At 40.4% G+C, this 14,621-nt stretch overlaps 1 protein-coding gene across 1 annotated transcript in view; it reads right to left on the bottom strand.

Annotated features, from left to right (window-relative positions):
* The window catches only part of larp (La related protein), a 163,772-nt gene that overhangs the window by 104,865 nt on the left and 44,286 nt on the right, over positions 1 to 14,621 (bottom strand). The window contains exons 3-7 of the mRNA XM_080283271.1: positions 12,987 to 13,111; positions 12,627 to 12,816; positions 11,563 to 12,280; positions 6,763 to 6,788; positions 2,987 to 3,210 (exon numbers count right to left, since the gene is read on the bottom strand). Of these exons, the coding sequence (XP_080139397.1) occupies positions 2,987 to 3,210; positions 6,763 to 6,788; positions 11,563 to 12,280; positions 12,627 to 12,816; positions 12,987 to 13,078 (1,250 nt within the window). The 5' untranslated portion in view covers positions 13,079 to 13,111. The remainder of the gene's footprint in view (positions 1 to 2,986; positions 3,211 to 6,762; positions 6,789 to 11,562; positions 12,281 to 12,626; positions 12,817 to 12,986; positions 13,112 to 14,621) is intronic.

The raw sequence follows: 14,621 nt of genomic DNA on the forward strand, positions 1-14,621 counted from the left end.
GATCTGGGCTGGGGATGGAATCACAGATGACATGTGCTCTATTTGTATAGCACATGCCACACTCAGATGCAGACATGGTGCAGGGAACGTATGAGATAACCCCAAAGGGACAGTTGGTTACTTGTGGTCAACAGGTCGCCTCCATCAGACACATCATGGTTAAGCAATACAACAACAAGACACTGCATGGATGAAGAGGCCTGAATCAATAATAAAGTCATCATTCAGCATCTATAGTGTTAAGGAAACCACCTTTTCATACTTTATTTTCTACAGAAACTGTGCTCAAGTTATATGAAGTCACAATAACACATATCATTCACCTGGCTGTGTTGTGAGCATGAAAAAAGGTGGGGAGGTGGTGAAAAGATAGTACCAGTAGTGCACCATGGAAATGCAGCGTTATGGACTAAATAGCCATGCCACCAGATTAATTGTCTTGCTAATGCACTGTGACAATATCACTCATACCAGGCACATAATACAATTTATGAGCTGGTATGAATAATTAATGATATCTTTTTGCTGTTCAAAAGTGCCAAATCTAAAGCCTTCTTTAGAAAAGCCAACAGTCTTTGTGAATCATGCAGGTCTAAAACACAAGTGACAGATCACAGGCTCATTTGTTGGCGAAAGCTGGGTCACTTTAAAGATTTTACTGTATTTAGGTGAAGACAACACCCCATACTTAACCTCAAAGATGCTACAATCTCAGATAAATAAAACTGCCTGGTGCTGACCTGAATAAATACCTAAGTGTCTATATCAAATAAAAAGGTTAAAATATTAGGATGCTGGCAGGTAGATAGATAACAACAGCACACTACAGCAAACTCTCTGTAATTCAAATTAATTGGGGGGAACCCCATGTCGAAATATCCGAAAATTCGAATTAGGCTATCAGAGCACATGCCTGCCCCTGTCCCCAAAGCTAGGCAAACAAAGAAAAATGGCTAAATTAGTAACACTGCATGTGAATACTGTACTAGCGGTATTAGCAGTGCTGCCTAGAGCTACACACTGGCTGTACTAATAGATGATAAAAGACCGCACTTGAACGCCCGGGCAATTTAAAAAATCCCTGAATCACAAAAGTGACACCCTACGGTATGGTACTTAGGTAATGAGCATCACGAAAGTGATGGCCCACTGGTTAGGGGTGAACTCCAAATGATCAGACAGATAAAATAAGTTGGATGTGTTTATGATGTAGATAGTTTCTTTGTTGGAAAAAAAAGAAGTTAATGATGAAGGAGTAGTAAAATTCATGTTTTCACCTTTAGTGCAATGAGTGTGAAGAAGAAGAATGAGAAAAAAAAAAGACTTTGTGCCTGACCTTTGTTATCAACTGAGTCCTTGGTTGAGAAAATTCGAATCTTATGGTATGTGATGACACTACGTGTTGACATAAATAGCTGGGTACAATAATTATATATTTGAGTTCAGTTCTTGTGAATTATACAGAACTGTCATACAAATTATACTGCTTGGCTGACTTGTGTATTATTCACAATTACTGCATTCGTGCGTATCTGAGAAGTGAGAAGTACAGGAGTACCCATTAATGTTTATCAATATCCAGCTCAATCCTGCATCATCCTTGAACATGCTTGGGGTTTCATTCACACAGTACTTATCTTGGAAAGATCATATTGTTTCTCCTGTAAAATCTGCTTCCCAGAGATTAGGTGTGCTAAGCCAACTCCGTGCCTTCTTTACCCCTGCACAGTTGTTGACTTTATACACGGTTTTATTCGTCCCTGTTTAGAGTACAACTCTCATGTGTGGGGAGACTCCCCACATACAGCTCTTCTCAATAGGGTGGAGTCAAAGGCTACTCGTCTCATCAATTCTCCTCCTCTTACTGGTTCCCTTCAACCTCTGTCTCTTCGCCACACTGCTGCATCTTTATCTCTTTTCTATTGCTACTTCAATGGTCACTGCTCCTCTGAACTGTCTGCTTGCATCCCTCCACCTCTACGATGTGTGCATAGCACCCGTCTAGCAACAAACTCTTATCCCTTTTCTGTCCAACTCTCTAATGCAAGAGTTAACCGTTACTCCCAGTCCTTCATTTATGCAACAGGTCAACTCTGGAACTGTCTCTCTCTGTTTGAATTTCCTACTTCTTATGATCTCCAGTCTTTCAAACGCAGTGTGTCCAGGCATCTCGAAACAAATGGATCTTGAATTTGGCTGTCTTTTGTAGTTTTTTTTTTTTTTTTTTTTTTTGGAGGAACATTTTGTGGGCCCAGCCTTGGTTCCTTCTTCCTTATTTAAAAAAAAAAAAAAAAAAAAAAAAAAAAAAAAAAAAAATGCTGACGACTGTTTTTTTTTTTTTTTACCTTTATTGTTGATGGCTAATGACTTTCAAAATAGTTTCACACTGCATTTTTTTTTTTTTTTTTTTTTTAATGAGCGTGCCAAAAGTGGTTCCAGGTGAAGTATGTGTGATGCTGGGCGGCCTCTGATGTGTCGGTTGCGTCAGAAGTTTTTTCTTGATTGGTAATGAGGACTTTCAAAAGGCTTCGTGGGAATCCTTGGTGGTTAAAATTTTTATGGGGGTATTAGAGGGCAAAACTAGTTGGTTAGGTTAGGTTAGAATGCACTAATGTGTCCAGTCGTATGTAAACACACTATCTTGGATGTATTACACCAGACATATTTATAATAACCTATGTAAACACACTGTCTTGGATGTATTACAGCAGACATATTTGTAATAACCTATCTTTAAATATATTATTAACGAAAAATATGGGGCTCCTAGAACCTAACCCTCTATTTTACATGTAAATATATGTCATGTTTTAGGATGGAGACCAGTCAGAGCACGTCTGTTATGGCGGTCAAAAAGATCAGAATTAACTGACATCTGATTTATTCGGATTCGAAATAAAGAGGGTTTACTGTACTACATTCATCATTTTAGACACAGATGAAAACAAGGCATACAGTCAATAACTACATTTGTAGAATTACATACCATTCACTGAAGTCATGCTGTCTTCCTGCTTTAGGCAATATTTCAAGTTCTTCATCAAACTGAAAATCTAATTCTTCTCTAGTGTCTTTACTGTGGCCAAGAGAGTTGTGTCCTCTTCCAGGACTTTTGTTATCAACAGTATTCTTCTCACCATGCACATCAGGATGTTTATGATCCTTTTCCTTACATTCAATATCTCGTTTGACCCGGCCCTTACGTTTTACCTGAAATTGCAACAACGTATAATATTAGAAAATCCTTGTCATCATCATGGTCATCCTAAATCAATTTCTCACAACTTCAAGCTTCACAAGTATGTACAGTAAGAGAGAGAATCAAAACAGAATGAGAAACTATAATCAGAGAGTTTGATGAAATGTGCCATACAGTACCTTTACCTGGTGAAGACAGCCATACCTTTATTTGGTGAAAAGAGTCATACCTTCATTCATTCATCATTCAAGCCTTAAGAATTCTTGGTTTAGTCCATCTGAGAGTATTTATAACTTTCCCATCTTCATAAGCCTAGTTAGGTAAAGCCATACTTACAATTGTAAAATTTGAAAGATTATAAACTTTACCATACTGACTCAATAAAATTTTGTCAAAACAGTACTACTGTTGTATCGTCTAATTCCTCACTGCTCATACCTTATTGTCCTCAGTAATAAAAATATGGGTTTTCTATATCTTACAGCTCCTCCTTTACCTTTAACCTCTGCTGAGCTGCAGACCCTACATGATGCACAATCAAGATCTGCACAGATGAAGCTGCAAGCCTCATATGAGATACAATCTACATTGGTTATAAAACAATGACTTAGTTGAGGTAAACAACCTTACAAACAATCAGTCTGACTGGGGTTATGTTAACTTTACTTCATTATACTGTTTACCATTTAACAGACAGAAACCTAGAGGGAAATCTTTTCTTGATGGCAAAGTTATACACATGCTGTTCTGCTGCACAGCTATACTCTTATAAATGTCCAACAACTCTCCCTATCCCCTAAGAGGAGGATGGTGGACTACAGGAGAAGGATAACTTCAGCTTGAAGTCTACCAGATTCGCATTCAGGTAAGCCTGGGACCACAACAACACCTTTACACATTCTCTGTGTAACAATACTACTTAAGCACATACATTTCTACTTTTAAATCAACTTCCTGCTTCAAATGTTTAACATTTTTCAATTTACATATATGAGAGAATCTCTAGCAGTGGCTCTGTCCATCTCTCAAATTGAATTCTGAAAGAGAGGTGCTTCACTCTCATAGATGTTAGTGGCTTAATGAAGCCACATGCCAGACCACACATTATACCACCCTCTCACATCAGACCACACAGGATTACCTTCCACGACACCATGGATATTAACCAAAGAGCCCCAACGCTCCTGCATCTAGTGCTTTTGAACTTTTTTTCCCTACAGCCCACAAACAGACAGTACAGTATTTCAGAGATCCCAGTGGCACTGGTCTAACATCTGTATCATTGTCAACCTTGATTCCCACCTAACAGATCAGGTGAAACAAGATCCAGAAACAAAGAAAAAGCATAAAAGGTTGTGTCTAAATATGCTATGACAATGAAGTGAAGAATTAAACCCACATTTGGAAACCCATCTTTATATATGGCCCTAAAGAGGGACCAAGTAGGGCCAAAACTGTTGTATATTATTCTTCTCCCCCTCCCCAAATTCTTCATCCATCCATTCATCATCCAATCCTACACTGCCCCATGAGAAGCGTAGAAACCTGGGGCTAGGCAGTTGGTCCCGATATTTAAGATGAGAGAGACCAGCCTCACTCATCCCTAAGTGGCATTACATGAGAAATAAACCCCAACCATCCCTTGGATATAAACCTTCACCGGCTCAATTCGATTGGAGTGCAATAATTACCCACTAAACCACCAGGCGCCAAAATTTGGTTAAATGGTTACCACCCAGCACAGTACAGTAAATGGTGTACAGGAAACCAATTAGCTTGTCACTCAGTGTACAGTCACCCATAGGCACAAGGAAGAGGAAAGAATGAAGGAAAGACAGAAGAGGGAGTGTAAAGTCACCCGTAGGCAGAAGGACAGGGAAAGAATAAAGGAAAGAAAGATAGAAGAGGATGGAAGGAAAGAAGGATGGAGGAGAGGAAAGGGCAGACACCCGACAGCAGTACTACATCAAGTGAGTGGATGGTGAGCACTCCCACCTACCAAACATACATAAAAACTGTCGTTGTGACCCAAGATTCAGCTGAACATGAACATAGTGAACTACAGGGCAAAAGTGTCCTTCTCCAACAGTCCACCAACCTCCTTTTGGGGGGCAGGATGAGAAATGTGGGACATCTATATACCTGGAAGTGGAGCAGCCTGATTATGTAGGTGACATTAGGTGAAAGCGTCCCTACTCGGCACAAATGGAGACTTACTAAATAGCATGTCCAGTAAAATCAGTTAAAAAATCCTCCAAAATCCTGGCTCCACCTCATAAGCAAAAGAATCTCTCACTCTCTTTTATACATAATGGGACAGATGCTACCAATGCTCGGTGGAACTACCATGTGAAATGAGAATCATCAGATGATAGTGAAGTGTGTTACTGAATGGCAGGCCTGGGGGGGGGGGGTTAGGACTGCAAATGAAGAGTTGAGATGAAGGATGGGACTTGAATGTATTAGTAATGTAATGAGAAGGAGTATACTAAGATTGTCTGGGTATATGGAGAAGATGGAGAATGACAACCCTGGGATCGGAGGGCAAGAGGCATAAACGCTGAGGGTGGATCTGCCTGAAGCTGACTGAAAAAGACATGGGACAAAGTCATACAGTGTGACCTCAGGGACAAGGAACTGAACAGAGAGGCTGTTAAAAACTGAGCAATGTTAAGAGCCACCATTAGGTGACCATGGCCAATTCATGTATGCATGCTGGAGCCTTTATTAATGAAAATAAAGAAGTAATTCCGAGCACCCTTATGAAAGCAGGTCTACTAATATGTGGTCGAACCAATGGATATTTTAAAGTGTCCATCATCTATTGTGTCAGAATGTTTCAAGTTCAGTATGCACACATTCTTATTTGATCAACTCTACTGCACTTATGTACTACTGTATAGCAGCTGGCTTGCACGCACCTGTCATGGCTGGAAACCTTCTATTACACTCAAACTGTGTTCTCCAGGTTCTGGAAGATAAGTGATCTGTAGGGTCATGGACCATGACTTTCTGTTGCTGGAGAAGTGACCTGCAACCAACCAATGCTTCGTGCATGGGCGGATATATGGAACGATCTCGGAGTAAGGTGGGAAGTGAATGAGGAAATGTGTGACATAGTGGCTGTGGCTGTGAGTGATAGTCCTTATATGTCAAAAAGGAAACTTCTACAGGATGCAAACACATGAGAAACCATTACTGATGCTGTTGCTGTTGTGACTCCAGGCCCAAATAGAGAATGAACCCAGTGGACTGCAGGTTCAAGCTGCCCTTTTCCTTTACTCCACCATCCATCTCTTTGTGATTAGAGAGGGAGCTGAGGGTTACATGTATGATGGGGAAGACGGGCCACCTGGTTATACTGATATCACTATTGCAGGCATTCCTCTGAAGCACATTAAAGGACATAATATTGATCGATCTTAAATGTCTGTCCCCATGTGGGATCAATTCCACGTCAGGAAGACCAGCCAATGCAGACATTACTAACATTACTAACTTGATCACAAGATGCTCCAAACAAGCATGTGTACACTGTAACATATTAAAATAAAATAGCTTACCTCTGTCCATTCATCACTGGGTTGGCCTGTAAAAAGAAATTGTCATTTTATTAATGGGCAAGCATTATGCAACACCTTAAATGAGGCATTCGGCTCAATACAGGTCAAACAAATCACTGAAAATTTGGGTTCATGTACAGGCAAATCCTGATTTATGACACCCCTAGACACAATACCCCAGAATTGTGATGGGGGTAGAAATACCATCATACCCCGCCTATCGTAGGCCTACCCCCCGGGTTTTGCAATGGATTTTGATTTTATTTTTTAGGATTTTGATGATATTTAAGACTTAAATTTTGTGTTTAGGTTGATTTATAAACTGTTTTTAGATTTAGATTAATGTGTTTTAGTCACAGGCGGAGTGAACACTGTCATCTGGGGTATGGATTCTCGCCCATCAGATGAGGTACAAAACACTGTCGACAACTAGACAACTCAACGAAGAATATTTCGTGTTGACCATTGAACTGTCATCTAACCTATCATGTAATACATAATAATAATTTTAAATAAATATTAATAATTGTGCATACTTTAAATATTTCATGCACTGATGAAAACTGTGACATTGATAAATCATGTGTTTACATTTGGGCTGTTCAAAGAAAAACACTTTAAAAATGCAAAAGAATTTCTAAATAAATGTTGGAAAATAAGAAAGAAGAAAATAAAGGAGCTCAGAAACCAGAACAGTAACTAAAATGACAAAAAAGGGGCTGCTGAAAGGGCTATCCCAACTCCATCATCGATCGATAAATCATGTGTTTACATTTGGGTTGTTCAAGGGAAATGTTTTGAAAATAAAAAGGAATTTCTAAATAAATGTTGGAGAATAAGAGAGAAGAAAATAAAGGAGCTCAGCAACCAGAACAGTAACTAAAACGACATAAAAATGGGCAGTTGAAAGGGCTATCCCGATCGCATCATCGATCGATAAATCATGTGTTTACATTCAGGTTGTTCAAGGGGAAACGCTTTGAAAATACAAAGGAATTTCTAAATAAACACTGGAAAATAAAAGAGAAGAAAATGAAGCAAACAGAAAAGTTGCAAAAATTACATAAAGAGGGGCCATTGAAAAGGTTATCCTCACTGGAACATCGATCGCATTCCCCGTCAAGAGAATTCCCCGTCAAAACATAAATTCTCATCATAACAATTCGCACCTTGGACGATTCTGCATAATCCATCCATTATTATTATGCATAATAGATGTTTAATTAATTGTCCTGGGAACGTCTGATGTGGGACTGTATACAATGCTGCTGCTGCTTCTTTACCGAGTTTGAAAATGAGTCGGAAATCGCATTCTCCAGTGACCTGGACTGAGTACAAGCAAGAGGGGCACTGGTTTTAGGCTTAGGTTAGCTTGTTTTACAGCTGTTGGGCCATTTAGATTAGTTTTAAACTTTTTTTTTTTTTTATGTAGGTGGGTCTAGCACTTGATTGGGGGGGAACCCAAGACTAAAAAATTGAACACATCCTTATACTTTACGTGTTAAATCTACCCAGAGATATGATACCCTGCCTAGTGATGAGTTTTTACTTAACCAATCGCATCATTAAACCAGGGTATGCCTGTATTTATGTCCTACATCTCAACCAGATGTCTTTACCACATTTAGATAGATATACTCTATTTAGCTACATATGCAAGCATACTGTACATGCAGAAGTAACCAAGACATAGAGTTTAAGACGAAGACAAGTTGTTGATACCTGAATTGCAATTTTCAGTGACTGGTCAGTACTCCTCCATTCAACCTACGGCCTCAAATCACCTAACATTTTTGTTATAACCATGTCTCAAATTGCCTAATATTTTTGTTAAAACAAAGTCCATTTGTAACATGGTAAGAAACTAACATTCACTTAGGCAGCACTTTTGGTATAACTAGTGAATAAAGCAACTTTACTTCATATCATCATCATCCAAATCTCCTTGCCCACCCAAGGGCAGGGTGAGGAGTAGCAATGTCCAGACAGCCCAGAATTGCCCAATCCAATGGGCCACGTTTCCATTCACTCACCATTCAAGCCACCGCAATCCTAGCTCTATCGGATACGCCAAAAACATTCACCATGTTCTGTAGCTTCACGTATCGTATCCGACAGAGTCAATCCAAACGCTGCCACGTTAAAAAGGGGTGCCAAAAATCCCTGATCATGCATATCTCCTCACAAAATTCATCCAGCCAACTCGATCTCCTGTCAGTTCCCTAGCCTCATCGACTTCCAAACCTCTCTTCCTCACACATTCATCCACCATATCTCTCCACCTTCTCCTTGGCCTACCTCGCCTCCCCCCTCCTTCGAATTCGCTCAGATATACCTTCTTCACCACTCTATGTTATCCATTCTCTCCACATGACCATACCATCTCAGTACACTCTCTTCAATTCTGGTGTCCACCGACTTCCTCACTCTGCATCTTTCACAAATCACATTATTTTGTATCCTATCCACCCTCTGTACTCCACATACATTCCTCAGCAGTCCCATCTCCACTGCTCTTACTCTTGACTTTTCATTTTCATGCCACATCATAGTCTCACATCCATATGTTAAAGCTGGCACCAACACTCCTTCATGTAAGCCTCGTGCAGCTGCAACACTCAAGCCTCTGTTTCTTATCAAGGTCTTCACTGCACCAGCTACTTTTCTTCCTTGTGTCACTCTACTTTCAAGTTCTTTTGCACATTTTCCCCTCTTTTCTATCATTGTACCCAGGTATTTGAACCCTCTCACCAATTCCAGTCTCTCTCCATTCACTGATACATTGCAATGGGAGTCACCTTCTCTCTCAATATCCATCACTTTACTCTTTTCTACATTTACTCTCAAGGCACGACGCTTACAGACATCAGCAAAACTCTGCACTAGCCTACCAAGTTCTTGTCCGGCAATTGCATTCAGTACTGCATCATCATCATACAACAAATTTGAGATATTCCATCCATTGCCATTCATTACCAATGCCATCCCTCTCTCCATTACTTGTGTTTTCACTTCTCTCATCACCCCATCCACATATACATTGAACAACCATGGGGACATCACACAACCTTGTCATACGCCCATGTCTCCTGGTGCTGCATTCCTTCTCTGCACCCCCCCAAAACCAATCATGTTTACAGCTGCTCTGCTTTCTCTAACCTCATTCATCAGGCTTTCAAAATATTCTTTTCATCTGGTCCTTACTTCACCTCCATGGGTTAATAATCTACCACCTGCATCCTTCACACCATCCCATTTCTTACCGCTTTCACTTCTACATTTCCGCACCTCTTTCCAGAATGACTTTCTATTTTCAGAGTAGTTCGCATTCATTTTTCTTCCTAGATCCTCATTTACCTCCTCCTTTTTCCCTCTTCACTAGTCTCTTTACGTGCCTCTTGCTTTCAACATATTCAGTTCTTATTTCAACTGAACCCCTATCCTGTAACCACTTTAGCCACTTCTTCCTTTTTTCCTCCATCGCTCTCTTTACCTCCTCATCCCACCATGCCGTAAACTTTCTTCTTTGTTGTTACTCTTGCCACACCACATACCGCTTTAGCATTCCTAACTAAGCAATCCCTGTATGCATTCCACAGTCTGTCCAGATCCATTTCACTCCAATTCAGTCATTCTAACTCGTCCTCTACTTTGGTCCTGTATTCATCTGCCATTTCTTTGACCCTCAGCTTCTCAAATTTCAGTCTTTCTCCCTGATTGCTTCTCTCTCTCTCTCTCCTGATCCACTTCACTCCTTTCAGCTTGATTTTGCATACCACAATCATATGATCTGACAGACCTCCACATCGTCCTCTCACAGCCCTCGTATCAGCAAACATTCCCATCATCGACCTCTCTATGAGCACATAATCAATCAGGCTTCTTTCAACACGATCCCCGTTCCCTCTATACCATGTATATTTATGTGCATCTCTGTGTTTGAAATACGAGTTACAAATGCACAACCAACTCTCCTGACACATATCCTTTAGTCTTTTCCGATTATCATTTTCTCCTGGTACTCCATAGCAACCCATTATGTCATCCTCAGGACCAGTGCCTACTCTTCCATTCATATCCCCCATCACAATCACTTTACAGCTCCTGGGCATTTCTCCCACTACTTCACCCAGCTCATCCCAAAACCTGTCTTTCTCTCTCTCACTCCTGTCCTCACACGGTGCAAATGCTACAATCACTGCCACTTTCACCTTCTCAACCATGAACTTGATGTACATACATCTTGAGCTGACACATTTGTAATCTCTCATTCCACTCTGCCACACCTCATTCATCAATAAAGAAACTCCTTCCTTGCATCTTCCTTGCCCATTCACTCCCAATCTTACACATTTCACACACCCCCCACTCCTCCACATCACACCCTTTCATCTTCGTTTCACACAATGCTATCACAGCATATCTCGCACTCTTTAACACATTCACCACTTCCACCCTCTTGCTCTCCTCATTCACACCTCTCACATTCCACATGGCCACGCGAGTCTGCCCATTTGGTTGGGGCCCTGGACAGTTATTGGGCCCTCTGAGGCTCTCTGAAACAACTGCCATGATTAAGTGATTTTGGAAAGGGGAATCTGGGGGACACTTAACCCTGCCAGAAACCCCGGTTATATGGTTACCACCCAGCGTAGTAAATGGTTTCCTGGGTACAGGAAACCATTTGGCTTGTCACTCAGTGTAGAGATCATATGGCACCTCTACATTGAGTGAGTGGATGATGGGCGCCCCCACCTACCACAATACTGTATAACATGAACATATGGTATATACACCAACTTGATCTTTTAACTGTCTCTTCAGTGTTGACTTGTGGCTTTGGTGGAATGACTTCTGACTGTACAGGATCAACAGCACTGTAATGTGGAGTAAATTCTGGCACTTCTGGGTTCATGGTAACTGATGGTGCAGTGGGAGATGGCTTATGAACAGAAGAATCTTGTGAGGGAGTAACTGTAGTGACAGGAACATTTGCTACTGCTGAGGAAATGGCAGAGTGTGAGGCACTGGTTGGGATGCTGGAAGGATCTGGGATACTATCTGGGTCTTTGTTGGCTAAGATGACATCCTTTCCTATAGTTGAAGTTAATGCAGAAAGGGATGCACCATCACTATTAGATGCTGGAGTAGATGATGACACTGTGAGAGAGGATGTTACAGCTACAGGTGATGACTGAGAATCACTAGGAAGAGAATCATTGTTGCTAGATGTTGGCAGAATGATTACAGGTGCTAGGGGAGAGACCGTACTCTCCGACTCAGTGGTAGTGGGGGGGGTTCTGGTGGCAACTGTGTCACCAGAATCTGTAGTGGCAGGGCTTGCAATGGCAGCTATGCTTGTAACACTGACGGAAGTGTCTGAAGATGTGTCTGTTGTGGATGAAGTGGTGGTGTCTGCAGCGGCAGTACTAGCATGGCTTGTGGTTAGGAAGGCCTGTAATGCACGAGCTGCTGCATCTTCCAGGGGCCATTTTGTTGGTTCATGTTTGGTCCTTAACTGTTGGGGAGGGGGGAGGCAATGATACTTCTATATTATATATTTCAGTATTATGCACAAGTCTAATTTTATATCACTCCAATGAAATGTGATCTTAGATTCTTGTTAACGTAATACAAACACAATCTTTCATTAAATCACAAGCTTGATTATATATTCATACAATGCAGAATCCATTCCCTTTAGTCACTCATAACTATCATAAAGCTTTCCACTAAGCAACAAATAGAGGATATCCAGGATAATGAACATCAAACTTCTGAGCAGACAGACATGGTTCCAATTTTATTGCTTTATTTAAATAGATAACAATATTAAAACTGTGATGTTATATACTTTGGCTTACCCAAACTTCATCTTTCACTTCAAGCTTCTCAGAACTCTTGCAAACATCAATGATCAGTTTCAGGTCATGAGTAAGTTGCTTCATTCGATTAAACGAGGCAATGAGGATCACTGGGAGGTATCCGTCTTTGGACATTTTCCTTCGCATGAATATGTCATTGGCAAGGTTTTCTTCGCTGAAGTAATATTCCCTGTAGGAAAGGGTAAAAAAAATAAATAAATAAATAAAAATAAATACAAAACTTATAGTGGGAACACTGATGGTGAAGTACGTATACTGTACTCTTTTTATATATCAGTACTGATGATCGTAATATTAACTAGCTAAACACAAATAAACAGGTGTAAAAATAGTACTCACACTTGTTTTTTTATCTTTTCCTTAATTTCATGTTCACTTGCTGGAACAAACTTCGGAAAGACAAAGCCGACATTTGGGACAAAGAACTGCATCAACAGTGGGTCTTGCAGTAGACACTCTGGAATCTAAACAAAAGAGAAACAACAGTTCATTAACTGCATTCATAAAGGATTTGTGCTAAAAAATTGCTAAAAAGTGAACTGATTCTGATGCACCATATGTTAAATCTGTAACCCAACAAATACTGATAATTATCCCTTGCATCCCAATGGGAATTTCCCTCAGTGTGCATAGTTTATGCCTACATTTTCCAATTTTCTCCTGCTCCACTTTATATAAACTACCAGAGCTCTCAGGTCATCCAGTTCACTATTGGTTGGGGCACTGTACGGTAGCAGTAGCTGGTACTGCCCTCTATATGTCTGAGACCCTCTGGTCTCAAACCATAGATTCCCTCAATGTGCATAGTTTTCCCCTGTTTTTCCAGTTTTCTCCTGCTCCACTATACCGTATATACCGTACCACAACTCTCCTGTCATCCCATTCACTGTTGGTTAGGGCACTGTACAGCAGCAGTAGCTGGCATTGCCTTGCTGAGGTCTCAGAGACTCTCTGGTCTCAAACTACATATACTGAATATATATATATATATATATATATATCCATTATCCAATCCCACGTTGCCCCATGAGAAGCGTAGTAGGAGCCCGGGCCTAGACAAGTTGGTCCTGACATTTAAGACGAGAATGACCAGCCTCACTCATCCCTGAGTGGCATTATATGAGCAATAAACCCCAACCACCCCTTGGAAATAAATCTTCACTGGCTCAATCCAAATGCAACACCTTAATTACCCAGTAAACCACCAGGCGCCCTAATTTGGTTTTATAGTTACTACCCAGCATAGTAAATGGTTTCCTGGTGTACAGGAAACCATTTGGCTTGTCACTCAGTGTAGAGTCACCCATAGGCAGAAGAAGGAGGAAAGAATAGAGGAAGAAAAGACAGAAGAGGGAGTGTAAATTCACCCACAGGCAGAAGGACATGGAAAGAATGAAGGAAAAAAGACAGAGGAGGAAGGAAGAAAAGAGGGAAAGGGAGGAAAGGGCACACATACAGTGCAATCTCCTAAATCGGTCTTATGAGACTGGGCACACACTGCAATTTGAGAATTCCGTGATTTAGAAAAAACTACCATATTTCGCGGCATATAAGACGCTGCAGTGTGAAAGATGGACACTAATTCTGGAAGGGTAGTTCCAAAAAAAGTTTGTCTCAACCAAGACTGCAGAAATGTTGCTTGATATGAGTAGTTTTAACTCAAATAAACATTCATCTTTCAGAATCTTGATTCACTACTGTTGATCAGTCATTGGTTTCTTTATTTTTAAGTAAATGAACAGTACAAGAAAAGCAAACAAACAGCCATTTCCTTACAAAAAATTACTTTGTTCCACAATGCCATGTTGACACTGTTTGTGAACTGTCCAATTTCTTTCATACAATACCGGTGCTTTGAGAATTAACGTTCATCTCCATTAAAGTATAATTAAAATGTATCGTTATATAGAGATAAATATTATTTTTCTTGAACTGAACTGAAAGCTCAATAAAATCTGTTCTTTCATTCAAGAA

The sequence above is a fragment of the Coenobita brevimanus genome, chromosome 97 (assembly GCF_032717465.1).
Source record: "Coenobita brevimanus isolate Jiangsu-jjx chromosome 97, ASM3271746v2, whole genome shotgun sequence".
In the NCBI taxonomy this organism is placed as follows: Eukaryota; Metazoa; Arthropoda; class Malacostraca; order Decapoda; family Coenobitidae; genus Coenobita; species Coenobita brevimanus.